Source organism: Erinaceus europaeus, chromosome 9 (genome assembly GCF_950295315.1).
Source record: "Erinaceus europaeus chromosome 9, mEriEur2.1, whole genome shotgun sequence".
In the NCBI taxonomy this organism is placed as follows: Eukaryota; Metazoa; Chordata; class Mammalia; order Eulipotyphla; family Erinaceidae; genus Erinaceus; species Erinaceus europaeus.
Window position 1 is genome coordinate 10,042,456 of NC_080170.1, and position 13,577 is coordinate 10,056,032.

A 13,577-nucleotide genomic window follows, 5' to 3' on the forward strand; every position below is an offset into this window, starting at 1 on the left:
GAAAGACCTAAGCAAGTCCACCTCCACCTCCCTTTTTTCCTTGTTTTCTTTTTTTTTTAATTAATTTTTATTTATAAAAAGGAGAGATTGACAAAACCATAGGATAAGAGGGGTATAACTTTGCACAGTTCCCACCACCAGAACTCTGTATCCCATCCCCTCCCCTGATAACTTCCCTATTCTTTAACCCTCTGGGAGTATGGACCCAAGGTCATTATTGCAAGGATGCAGAAGGTGGAAGGTCTGGCTTCTGTAATTGCTTCCCTGCTGAACATGGGCATTGACAGGTCGATCCATACTCCCAGCCTGTCTCTCTCTTTCCCTAGTGGGGAAAGGCTCTGGGGAAGCAGAGCTCCAGGACACATCGGTGGGGTTGTCTGTCCAGGGAAGTCTGGTCATCATCATGCTAGCATCTGGAACCTGGTGGTTGACAAGAGAGTTAACATACAAAGCCAAACATTGTTGGCCAGTCCTGGACCTAAGGGCTGGAATAGTGCAGATGAAGTGTTGGGGTGGTCCTCCATTTTGTAGATAGCTAGTAGGCATATTTTAGTTAAATTCCAAAGGGCCTGTGGCTATACTAGGTTTTGTTTGTTTGTTGTTTGTTTTTACTTTTTCTTTTTTTCCCTGAACCTGAAATCTGATATGTAGATGGATCCAAGTCATTGTCTGGGGAGATGATGTCATGGCTGCAAAAAGGACCAGAAAGCTGGATCAGGGAAGAGAGTAGCTCCCTGATATGGGAAAGGGGTATAAGTATTGTTGACTGTAAACCCCATCGATTTGATAGGATCTGGGGCCCATAATTAGCTTAGGAGCCTGTGTGATCTCTGCATCCCTCTAGATCTGAGCTCACATTCTGTGGTCATGAGTAGGAACATTCCAAGCTGCCCCAGAATCAACCCATCTTCCTCAGGTGTAGCATAGAGTGTGTTGTCCAGCCTCCCTTCAGAGGATGGAACATTCTCTACCATTGTTGATCCAAGTTGAGGGCAAGGTCCAATGGGGGCCCACAAAGGGCTCTATTGTGTTGTTCCTGAGAAAAATGACTGGTAACAGTGGAGAGAGGGATTTATTCGCGCTCTAGGCCCATCAAGTCTGTTTAGGAATCTCAGGATTCCCCGATAAGGGCCCTAGCTGATAGAATGGCCTGATAGTGACTAAAGAGTCATCATTAAAATATGCCAGTCTCTTGCCCTTAGTAGCAATTGTTTTTAAAAAAATTTTTATTTATTGTATAGAGACAGGTATGTGGGGAGGGAGGAGGGGAGAGACTGTGTCACTGCTTCACACTTGCGAAGCTTTCCCCCTACAGGTGGGGAGCAGAGCCTGAACCTTGGTCCTGTGCATTGTAACGTGTGCTCAACCATCCAGCCTGTCTTCTATGTATTTTATGATTTCAGGCCTAACATCCAGGTCTTTAATCCATTTTGAGTTGAATTTGATGCGTAGAGTTAAGTGATCTGTGTTCATGTTTCCGTATGTGAGTGTCCGGTTTTCCTGGCACCATTGTTACTTATTACACCAAATGCAGTGTAGGCCCGACGTCAACCTGGGTCACACACGTGGCAAAGCAGTGCACTTAGCCAAGTGAGTTATTTTGCCAGCCCTGGCATCATTCATTGAAGAGGCTTTCTTTTCCCCACTGGGTGGTTTTGGCCCACTTGTCATGGATTAGATGTCCATCACATGTGAGTTTACTGCTGGGCTCTCGATCCTGTTCCAGAGGTCTGAGTGTCCATCTTTGTCCAATACCACACTCTGTTAATTACTATTGCTAGCAGTATAAATTGATGTCTCAGAGTGTGATGCCTCCATTAGCCTTCTTTTTACTAAGGAGTGGTTTGGCTAGCTCTGGTTCCACACAGATTTTTAGATAAGTCGATCAATTTTCTTGGAAAGTTGATTGGGATTTTACTAGGGATTGTATTGAATCTGTCGACTGCAATGGGTCATTGATTGTAGAGAAGTGTCTATGGTAGTGCAGCCTGGCAGACACCACCATAATGGAGTTCTAAGAATGACTGTCACACCGTGGAGCACACTGACCGGGGCGCATCGAGTAAGAAAGCGGTGACGTACCCCTGCCACTTGCATAGCCGGAACCTTGTCATGAGTGATCAGACCGACAGACGGAGTGTTGTTCAACAGAATAAGCAAGCATTAGTCTTTAGAAGTGATCAAGGTCATGGAGAATTGCTCCAGGTTAAAGGATGGAGGCTCACCTAGAGAGCCCAACACACAGTCTAGCTGGATTCTTTGAAAAAAGACAAGTGGCTAGCCTTGAATGGGGTGTGAGTAGTAACTTTGTATGTATACTGCCATCATCATAGTGTAATGTATGAGTTCATTGTCTTCAAGAAACTACTATGGTTTTGTAGAAAATTGTCTTGCTTGTAAGGCACAGATGTTCTTGGGTGATCGATCACCAGGCGGATAGCTCCCTCCCATCTGGTACAAACAAAAAACTTTCAAACACCCTGAGTGGCTGAAAACATTCAGTTGCAGTTTTTGGAGAAAATTGTTTATGGGGCTGAGTGGTGGCTCACCTGGTTGAGTGCACATGTTACAATGCTCAAGGACCCAGGTTCAAACCCCAGTCTCCGTCTGCAGAAGGGAAGCACCACAAGTGGTGACGCAGTGCTGCAGGTGTCTCTCTGTCTCCCCTTCCTCTCAATTTCTGGCTGTCTGTCTGTCCAATAAATAAAAGATAATTTAAAAATCTAAAAGAAGAAGAAAGAAAGAAAGAAATCATTTTGTTCTTGCTAATCTTCTGCCTTTCATCAAACCTGACCTTATCCTCTCAACAAGCCTTGCATTTAAGTGCAGACTCTCAGAAGACACTGCTGGCAACAATTTGGCTTGTTTGTTTTTATTAATGAAAGGGAGAGGCAGAGAGAAACCAGAGCCCTGCTCAGCTCTGGCTTATGGATTTAGGTGGTGTTGGGGATTGAACCTGGGACCTCGGAGCTTTAGGCTTGAAAGTGTTTTGCAGAATCACTGTGCTGTCTCTCCAGTCCTGGACAGTTTTGTCTGAGGGGCTATATACAGAGTTAAGTATCTTGTGAGCATGGGTGACCCTAGTTACGAACTGCCAGAAAAGAATTGACCATTGACAGTTTAGCAGTGGTTGTCACTTTGCAGGGATATCAGTCAGTTCTGGCCACCAGAGCATTGCTACAGGGACAGCCAAGGGGCAGGCCATCATCAAATGTTCTTGACATGGCCTCTTTGTGTCTAGACTCTCATCTGGCCAGGACAAGCTCCGCCTTCCCCGCTTTCACTATCATGCCCCTTCGGTGATAGCCACTTAGACCTCTATCAGAAAGAAAGGATTGAACACCACAAACTCTTAACTTTTTGTGTTTTCAATTGTGAAAGGCCATTTGATGCTACGCTAGAGATGGAACCCAGTGCCTCACGCATGCAAGTTGTGCATTCGAGTTGAGCCACTTCCTTGGTCCCAAGAAACAAATTTTACTTCCAACTTCTCTGTAATTGTGATTGTTTCTTAGCAGGAAAAAACAGTTACCTTCATATCTGACAAGTTGTCAAAAAGAAATAACTGAATCGGGAGTCGGGCGGTAGCGCAGCGGGTTAAATGCAGGTGGCGCCAAACTCAAGGACTGGCAAAAGGATCCAGGTTTGAGCCCCCGGCTCCCCACCTGCAGGGGAGTCGCTTCACAGGTGGTGAAGCAGGTCTGCAGGTGTCTGTCTTTCTCTCCCTCTGTCTTCCCCTCCTCTATTTCTCTCTGTCCTATCCAACAACAATGACATCGATAATAACTACAACAATAAAACAAGGGCAACAAAAGGGGAATAAATAAATAAATAAATAAAATTTTAAAAAATTAAAAAAAAAAAAAAAAGAAAGAAATAACTGAATCAGCCCAGAGCAGGACGTACATTAGACTGTGTAATGGTTTCTCTCACGGGCTATCATGCAGGGCCAGGGATCTTATCTCAGTGGAGGACTCATGCTTTGCATCAGATTGCTGGTTCTGAAAGAATCTGCCTTTTGCCCTGGATTCATCCCCAGCACCTACAGGAGAAAAACTGCCTATATATATAATTCTAGTGGAGTAGGGAGACTTCCTATCTAAGCCGTGCTGAGGGGAGTGGGGGGCGGGGCGTGTGTGTATGTGTTGTTTCTCTTGCGTTTGTCTTTCTCATTGCCCTTTTCTGAATGACCCCTGCAGGTGATCCACGACTTCTTATTCTCCTTGAAAGAAAGCCCTGAAAAGTTTCAGATTGAAGCCAACTTTCCCCGGAGGGTGCTGCCCTGCCTGCCCTCAGAAGAATGGCCCAACCCCCCCACGCTGCAGGAGGCCGGACTCAGCCACACAGAAGTCCTCTTTGTTCAGGACCTAACAGATGAATGACTTTTTTTTCCCCCTGGGTCCTCTCCCCTCTCACCCCAGTCCCTAAGAGAAGTGGGAAAAAAAAAAAAAGAAAAAGAGAGAGAAATTCATATTATTATTATTATTATTATACAATATTTTTTTTTAAAGACTGCTGCATCCTAAGGAAGGATCAGAAACCACGCTGCCTGCAAGAGTCACCGCCCACATGCGCAGGAGCGAGCCTCCCGCCTCAGCCCTTGCGCCTCCTATCGGAAGGAGACTCTGCACCTCCCGCCCGACCGCCATCCTCCTCCCTAGCCGGCCAGGGAACATTCCAACTAATTCCCATTCTTGCTTTTATGGAAAGTAAATGTGAAAAAAGGAAAAAAAAAAATCTCCATCCACAGCTAATGCAGCATCTCCTGAGGACCGGTTTCTCTGCCTTCCAAGACGAGGGACGCTGGACACTGAGCAGACGGGCCTTGACCTTCCTGCCACTAAGGAAGAACTTTTCACTTGTTTCTGTTGCTTTGCATTGACCAAAGGAATGAGGCTGACATTGGTGTTTTTTCCCCCATTAGCTTGATTTGATAAAAGAGCAATTCTTCCCCTGAGTTCGTGCCTGGGCTAGCTTGTGCTTCTCTGCCATTGTCCCTCTCAGGTTCCCCAGAGAGAGGGCCTTCATTTTGGTCCAACTCTTGCTGTCCTTTCTTGCCCCCTGGGCAGCCCCCTGGAGCCAAGGGAGGAAGTCTGGGTTTAGGACCCCAAAGGTGTATTGTGATCTGCAGGTCTAGCATCTGTACACACCCCTTCAGCCTGTTCTTGGGGTCAAACCAAAGGAGAGCAGCTTCTCATTCCTCTTCTGACGAGTGCATGCTGTTCCCTGCCCAGCCCTGAGAGTTCCTGAGTTGCCAAGCTGGTGCCTTTCCAAAGGACTAGCAGGTCCCGTGGTAGAACCAGCAGAACCATGTGGCATGCCTGCCTGTGGGAGTGGTGGTGGTGGTGGTGGTGGTTTAAGGATCAAAAGAACCACGCCTTGAAGGCCTGCCAAGACACCCACTCTGCCTGTGTGGACTGGCAGAAGGCACCTTTCAGTTTCTGTTCGAGCCACCTCTCCCTCCCTCTGTCACTGTGCTGAAGTAATAGGGACTTGTACACTTCTCGTCTGTGGTCGAGTTTCCGGTAATGGGTACATGGGTCAGGCCATGTATTGACAGGTGCCAGCGTGAGCTGACAAATATTCCAAAGTATTCCGTAGCTAGACTGCTGTCGACTCGTCCTAATACTGCGGCCTCTGCAGATACTGTAGTTCCTTAGCATGCTGTGAGGCCAAGGGCGGAGGTGCGAGACCAGCCAAGCAGAACAGTCTCCAGAGGCTTCTGTCTGACTTGTCTGACGCCTGGGGCCCCTTCTCCAGCAACGTGATGCACGGGTCTTCTCTGCAGTCCTCTGTGCTTGGGGCACACACCAAAGGCCCAGTGAGGCACTTTTCTGATCACATGGGGAGCCCGAGCACCTCCCAGGGTACAGTAGTCTAGAACACCAGCTCCAGAAAAGCCTCATTCCAGTTCCCAGCACCTCAAGACCAGGAGTGTGGAGAGCATGGTCAGAGATGGGATCTGGAGTGAAGACTAGCACAAGCTGTGCTCTTTAAGCACCCTTCCTTGGGGCCCGCTTCCTGCTGACACTCGGGCAGAGAGGACTGTTTTCACTCAGGCCCTGCCTCCTTCCCTCCCTCCCTGCTTGGAACCTTGGTGGCATGCAGGAGGGCACCAGGGACCTTCCCGAGGCAGGGAGCATAGCAGTGTAACACCTCTTTGGGCTGGCAGTTCCATCACATCCACAATGCCGGCTCTCTGCCTCTTAGCTTTTGGTAACTCGTTCAGTGAAGGAGGTCAGAGCTGGGAAGAGTCTTGTCTGTGTTGGTTAGGTAGTTTGCTGGAGGCTTCGGAAGCTCGCGATCCTTGCTGGCCCCATCCAAGACAGGCCTGCCGTGGCCAGGCCCCGCTCCTGCCTGCTGCTCCCAAGCTGTGCCAGCTGCCACCTCTCTACCATGAGAGACGTGTGACGCTCCCAGGAACATGAAGGAGTAAGTCCCGAGAAGCTGTGCCCTGCACACATCTCCTTTCCCACATCACCCCAGCTTCAGTCAGTTGTGGCTCAGGCAGCTGGTCTTCAGCTAAGCAGAAACGCTCATCTCAAGTTTTTCTGTGCACTCCTGAGACTGCAGAAGGTGGAGCTGAAAGCCAGACGGTCCTCCTGTTGTGAGTCCGTCAGCTGGATTTGGGCAACCCTGTGGTGGACCTTTCTGGTCATTGCCTTCACTTGCGCAGAATTCCCCAGAGCAACTGTCTTTCCTGGCTTGTAGCCATTATGATGTTTGGATAAGAGATGACTACAGGAGAATATTCTCTCTTAAAAACAAACAAACAACAACAACACAAAAAACTCAAACTCTTTAACTGAACAGTCAGTATGAAAACACAGCAAGCAGTTGGTGCCAAGGCCAAGGTAGGAGCCCGAGAGGATGACTTTGGGAAGGAGAGACCACCCCCCAGACGAGGAGTCAGAGGAGTGCTTTCTGGTGCTTGGACGAGAAGCTCCACTTGACAACTGGTTTTTCTTCAGGCCATGAAGAATGAGGTGAAAGGAACCCCACGCCCATAAGAGGCAGTGCCCCAACTGTACTGCACCTGAATAGTTACGTCATGATTTACTTAAGAAATCTAGTGTACTTAAAATTTTTTTCATAAAAGTTTACATTGTATTGTAGGTTAACATTAAATGTTTTATAACAAAGATTTCCTCTATTATGGGTCTTTCTGTCAGGGAGAGGGGGTAGAAGGGTTTCTGGGTGCGAAGGAATTTGGGAGGGCATTGGGGGAAGGGATGGGAATGACTCATTCTTGCCAAGAATGAGTGTAGTTCCAGGGCTTGAACTCAGGACCTCCTGCTCACACGTGCACCGCTTACCCCACTGCAGCACCTTCTGGGCTTCGGTCTGACAGCTGAACTATTGGAACTCCCCACCTAAGGTGTTCGGCTCGTCTTCTCTTCTAACAGGAAGATTAAGCCTCACTGCCTTCCTCTTCCGCCATCTGTTGCTGTGCAGAGTACTCTGTCCTGGGAGTTAGAGACTCTGCCCCATGTCCTATTGCTTACTCAAGCGTGGGACCTTCCTAGGAAAGAAAGCTCAGCTAATGTTTATTTATGAGAGAAAAAGAGAGCAGAGCAGACCAGAGCATCACTCTGGCAAATCTGATGCGGGGATCTGACTTGGACCTTGTACACACTCCACCTTCTGGGGCTGCCTGAGTGCTCGCTCTCCTGCTCGCTCCCCCCGCCCAGTACCAGAGCATTGATTAGTTCTGTCTTACAGTGGTGCTGTGAACTGGGAAGTCATTTTACATAACTTATGCTATCCCTCTTGCCTTGGAGTTCCCTCCAGAGAGCGAGTGTGAGAGTTAACAGCAGTTTACAAGATTATAAGGTACTGGGCAGGGGGTAGCTGGCATAGTGGTCATGTAAAGGCTCATGCCTGCAGTTACAAAGTCCCACCTCTAGTCCTCCGGACCAGCATGTACCAGAGCTGAACAGGTCAGTGCTCTGGTAAATAATAAATATGATAAATAATAGGGATGATATTTCACACCGCTCCTGCCACCAAAGTTCTGTGCTCCCCCTCTTTATTTTTTCATTGGGCAGAGAAAGAAATCAAGTGGGGTGGAAGACTCCCTGCAGGTGAGGGTCGGGTTTGAACCTAGGTCCTGGTGCACTGCAATGTGTGCTCTCAACCAGGTGGGCCACTGCCCTGACCTCCAAACCTTCATATAAAAATTGGTTTTTTGTTTGTTTTTTTTAACCAGAACATTGATCAGCTCTGACCTGTGGTGGTGGTGGAGAATGAAGCATGACAGTCTGTTTATATAACCATGATGCTCTCTAACCCCGCCTGAAAATGCATATACTTTTTTCTTTTCTCTTGCCACCTGGGTTATTGCTGGGGCTCAGTGCCTGTGTGATGAATACACTTTTTTTTTTTGTTTTTTTTTTAAACCAGAGCAATGTTCAGCTCTGACTGGTGGGGAGCAGGGGATTGAACCTGGGACTTTGGAGCCTCAGGTATGAGAGTCTCTTTGCATAACCATTATTCTATCCACCCTCCAAATCCACTACTGGCCTTTTTTTTTTTTCTACCAGGTTTATTGCTGGGTCACTACCCCCCCCCCCTTTTGTTTACTTGCTAGGACAGAAATTCAAAAAGATGGGGAAGATAAGACACCTGCAGACTTGCATCACTGCTTCCCTCCTGTGGGTGGGAGCTGGGGCTCAAACTGCATCTTTGTGCAACAGTAATGTGTCCTCAACCAGGTGCGGCACCACCCGGCCCCTCCTGTTCTGGTTGACTTGCTGTTGCCAAGTGCCTGCTACTGTGTTCAAAAGCTTTGTGGTTTGCCCACTGCTAGACTTCAGACCCCACCCGTGGGTGAAAGGAGCTACATCGGAGCAGCCTCATGGGGGGAAGGGCCCCCCAGAAGCCCCTTCCATGCTGTCTTCCCCTCCTCATGTTCACCTCACTCACTGCCTGGGACCCTGACCCAGGAAGGTGGGATCTGCCCCTCAGGCCCTGTCTCCCAGGTCCGACCCTGACGCACAGGCCACCAGCAGGCTACTTTCTCTGGATTCACAGCATCCCAGCAGTGCGTCCTACGAAGTCCAGGAATCAGGACACTAATGGTACCCCTCTTTCCCTTCCCACTCATTTCTTCTCCCTCCTAGAATTTTCTCATAGTCCTGATTCTCAAAGAAACTCCGCTTGGTTTTGCAGGGCCTGCCCCCAGGATCTCCACTCTCTGAGCCCATCACAACAGCAGCTGGCTTCCTGGTCTTGTCACCCAGTTTTGTTTTTTTTCTTGTCACCCAGTTTTATCTTCCTCTTTTACTTCAAAACGATTCTGCATTGTAGCTTGCTTCCTCTTTCCACCATTTGCATCTTGTTTGAGGTGTCACTGACGTTCAGTGACATGCCTACATCTTAATCCTCAGTGTGAGCAGACAGTAACTAATGTTATTCACCGAAACAGGAAGACTCCAGTGTCACCTCCAGGAAATCATTTACCCCTCGAGGGAATCCATCTCCACTTCTTCTGGGGAGGTTTCTTGCCTGTTCTTAGCTTTATACAAATGGGCTCATTGTGAGTGTGTGTGTGTGTGTGTGTGTGTGTGTGTGTGTGTGTGTAAACAGAAATTGACGGGCAGGGGGAGAGACACCTGTAGCTGTCGGGATAGCCTGAGGGTGCTTCTTCCCGAGCTAGTGCTCTCTGGGTTGGAGAGAACTGGAGCCGATCTAGGCTGCTGCGTGGGAGAGGGATCAGGAACTCGTGCCGCACTAACTTCGCAGGAGATACATTCTGGAACTCTCGGAGCCGGAAAGCAATTTCCAAGTGTCTTTAATCAGAAGAGCAGCTGTTTTTATACTCTCTAAGTAGGGTGCAAACAGGATGTGACATAGAGAGGGTGGAGCGAAAAGTGACTGGTGGAAGATCAGGGTGTGACAAGGAGAGGGGGTGGAGCAGGTGAGAATTCTACCACTGAACCACCAATGCCCTGGAGGGAGTGTGGTGCTTTATGTAAATGTAAAAGTGATTTATGTAAATAGACCAAAGCTTTGAATGGGAACAAATCAATCCCTATATAGGCATATGGTTAAGCAGAAGCCAGGGAGCTGGCATACTACCCAACATCTCCCCCTTTTTTTTTTTAACTTTTCCATAGTATCAGGAGTGCGGGGCACTTTGTGAGGCAGGGAGACTGGTAAGAGGCACACTTTTTGGGGTTCTACTGTCCCTCCTTGCTCAACCTCTCCGTAGAGAGAGAGACTAACAGGCTTGACACACCCCTCAGGCTCAAGCCCTTCCAAGCTCAACCATATCCTCACAATTCCCCAACATCTCCCTCTTACTTAATGGCCATATATAACTGGGTCAATGTCTGTAAAAGGCTTCATCTCTGTCAGGGGAATAGCAGTGTAGGGGTGAACAGAAACCTGTTGGGAAGAAAGCAGAATGATAGTGTCTTCAAAAAGAACTAGCACAAGACAGAGAGGGATAAGTAAGAGTAGCAAGAGACAGAGTGAACCTGATGGGTGGAGGAGTGGGGGCCTGATAAGCCGAGGGGCTAGAGGGGTGATCTGGCATTGCAAAATCCCGAGTCAGCTGGCAGAAAGTTCTATGAACTGCTACAGTCATTCTTCAAGAAGTCCAGCAGTATAAAGGGAGTGTCCAGCAAGTTCTATAGAAGCATCAGTCCAATGTCAACGGCCAGGAAATAAATTCCACACGTCTATCTTGATGGAGGAGGACAGCCACTGGAACTTTTCTGTAGAGAGTGACCTGGAACCGCCAAAACATGATGGGTGAAACAGAAGCAGGAAGAGCAGACACCGATGGTTGAGAAAAAGGCAGTAGGAAGGTCTTGTCCTTTGGAGTCTGTGAATCAGGTTCTCCAGATCGTGTCAGGTCACATCATGGGTTTCGGGGTATGGCTGTAATTGTGGGTGATGTCAGAGGTCAGGGGTCCAAGATGGATTTCTGGGGATTCTATATGAGCAGATGCTTCTTTATGCGAAGGCTTGTCATAGCTGTAGTCAATTACTTATGAAAAAACTTTGTAACAAATTAGAAGTTTACTACAATTGATAACTCAATGATTATAATTGGTTTAGGTATCTTTATAATTTCGTGTAGAGGTCATCTTATGTGACCTCATTTAGCAGTCTCTATATAGCAAAATTTTCATACCGAATTTAAGTCACATATATTGATTCTTAACTATTTTTACATTGGGTTTTTAAGCAAACTCAGGTTACTAGAGTTAACACATTTTAGTGACAATTTTTTTTGGTACATTTACAATGTCAGATTGATGTCAAATTTGTTGTGGATTAATTTCCACAAGATAGTTTACAGGACATTTTGGGGGGCCCTCCAAAAATGTCCTGTATAGAGGATTTGTATTTTAACTTAGGAGATGATGAATTGTCACATTGAATATTTAGAGTTTTACCTTAAACACTCAGTTACTTTAATGAATTGATTTTACCACTCCTGGTAAGAATGTAGCTTCACAGTTACACTTTAACCGTTAAGTTAATGTTTACCAAACTTGAAACACGCATATTAAACATAGTTTATAACACACAGGAGGAGAAAAACTTGTAAATAAGACATATCATTTCAAAGGCGAATTTAGATCTACTGTCATAGTTGAACCATCTTTACTCACACAGTTTAAGACTAAACATTTCATATTTATATCAAGACTTAAAAAAGAAATCAAAAAGAGGAATGAACAATTTTTGGACTGTTTCTGGACGTCTCCAGAAACCATGGCTGCGTCCAGCCATTTTATATAAAGTCAGTTAACTTTCAGAGTACTCTGAGCACAATGGGTCGTACAAAAATTTCGGTCACTCAACTAAATTTTTTTTTCTCACTCATTCACTCACAAAACACAACTGGCCAGTCATATCATAAGACATTCGGGGGGGGGGGAAGAGTTCTGTGAATCAGATTTTTTTTTTTATTATTCTGCCATGCTGTATTATGGATCCTGGGGTGGATCCTGCAGCCAGTCCTCTTGCAGCCAGTCTTCTTGCAGTGTTTATTGTTCTTCAGGAACATCAGCGCCATCATGTGGGTATTGCCAGACATGGCGGGCAGGAACCCAAACAGGCTTGGAGTAATTTTGTGTAAAAATGCATGTGAAACCCCTCCCCATAGTCAACAGGGGGTCAGGTCCTTTCCAAATTTTATCAAGTGGGTCTTTCCATTTGACTTTAATAGCTGGGAGGGTGGGTGGTGTTTGCCAATGAAGAATAATAGGAGGTTGGTCTGAGTTTTTGTAAATATTAAAGAGATTTAATGTAGTTAAGGCTTTTGCCAGCTGGATATTGGGGGGGTACATTTCCCCTTTTTCTTTATTTAATTGAGCCTTAAGAGTTTGATGGGCCCTCTCAACAATGCCTTGTCCCTGTGGATTATACAGAATGCCTGTAGTATGAGTAATGTTACAGAGGGAACAAAAATCTTTAAATTGTTTGCTGGTAAAAGCAGGTCCATTATCCGTTTTAAGTTGAAGATGTAAGCCCATTACAACAAAACAGGAGAGCATATGGCTTATAAGCTTTTTTGAGTTTTCTCCAGTCTGAGCTGTAGCCCACATAAACTTAGCGAAGGTATCAATTGAGACGAACACATATTTTTGTTTGCCAAAGTTGGGTATGTGGGTAACATCAATTTGCCAAAGAGTGTTGGCTTCTAAACCTCGAGGATTAACCCCCAGAGTTTGAATAGAAGGTGTTTTGATTAGACCTGCACAGGAGGAAAATGTAGCACGAATACGTTTTAACTGTGGCAGAGGAATATCAGGAAATCGAGCTCGAAGACCTTTAAGATTAACATGGGTTAGGGAATGAAAGTCAGCAGGATTAGAGACAGAGGCTAGGAGAACTCCTGTGGAGGCAAGGTGGTCGGCTGCAGCATTCCCTTCGGACAGGGGACCAGGAAGAGGGCTGTGGGAACGTAGGTGCTGAACATACAGTGGTTGGGTTCGAGAACAGAGCATAGAGGCAATTTGAATTAAAAGAGGAGAAAGTGGGTTGTCACCAATTCTTACATAAGATCGAGCAAGCCATGGAAGTAAGTTAACAGTATACACACTGTCAGAAAAAAGGTTGAAGGATTCTGGTACAGCTTTTAATGCAAGGAAAACAGCATAAAGTTCTTTGTACTGAGGGGAATTATCAGGAAGTTCAGTAAAGAGAGGTTTGGAGTATTGCTGGTCTGGATAATATATAAGGGTAGCAGCTCCCTTTTTTCCACCATCAGTGAACACTGTAGGATCAGAGGGGATAGGATCTCGAGAGAAAAGTTTAGATACTAGTAGAGGCAACAGAGGTAAAGAAGCTATCAAATTATTAGAGGGAAAATGATTATCTAATTGTCCTGGAAAACCCATTAAACTTATGGCAAAACAAGAATGGTGGCGTATGAGCCATTCTGTATCTGTGAGAGAAAAGGGAAGAATGATTGAATCTGGTTCCCTTCCTAAGACCTGAACTGATCTGTTTCTTCCTTGGCGAACCATAAATGCTAAGGCATCAATCTCGGTAAGGAGTCTTGCAGCTCCGCCTACTGGCGTATGAAGCCATTCGAGAACGCCATGTTTCTGCCA

General features: G+C 46.4%; 1 protein-coding gene across 1 annotated transcript in view; it reads left to right on the forward strand.

The window, feature by feature from the left end:
* FAF2 (Fas associated factor family member 2) overlaps positions 1-7,142 on the forward strand; it is a 55,683-nt gene extending 48,541 nt beyond the window's left edge. Inside the window, exon 11 of the mRNA XM_007524357.2 lies at positions 4,200-7,142. Coding sequence (XP_007524419.1) covers positions 4,200-4,382 — 183 coding nt within the window. The 3' untranslated portion in view covers positions 4,383-7,142. The remainder of the gene's footprint in view (positions 1-4,199) is intronic.
* Positions 7,143-13,577: the final 6,435 nt, after the last annotated feature.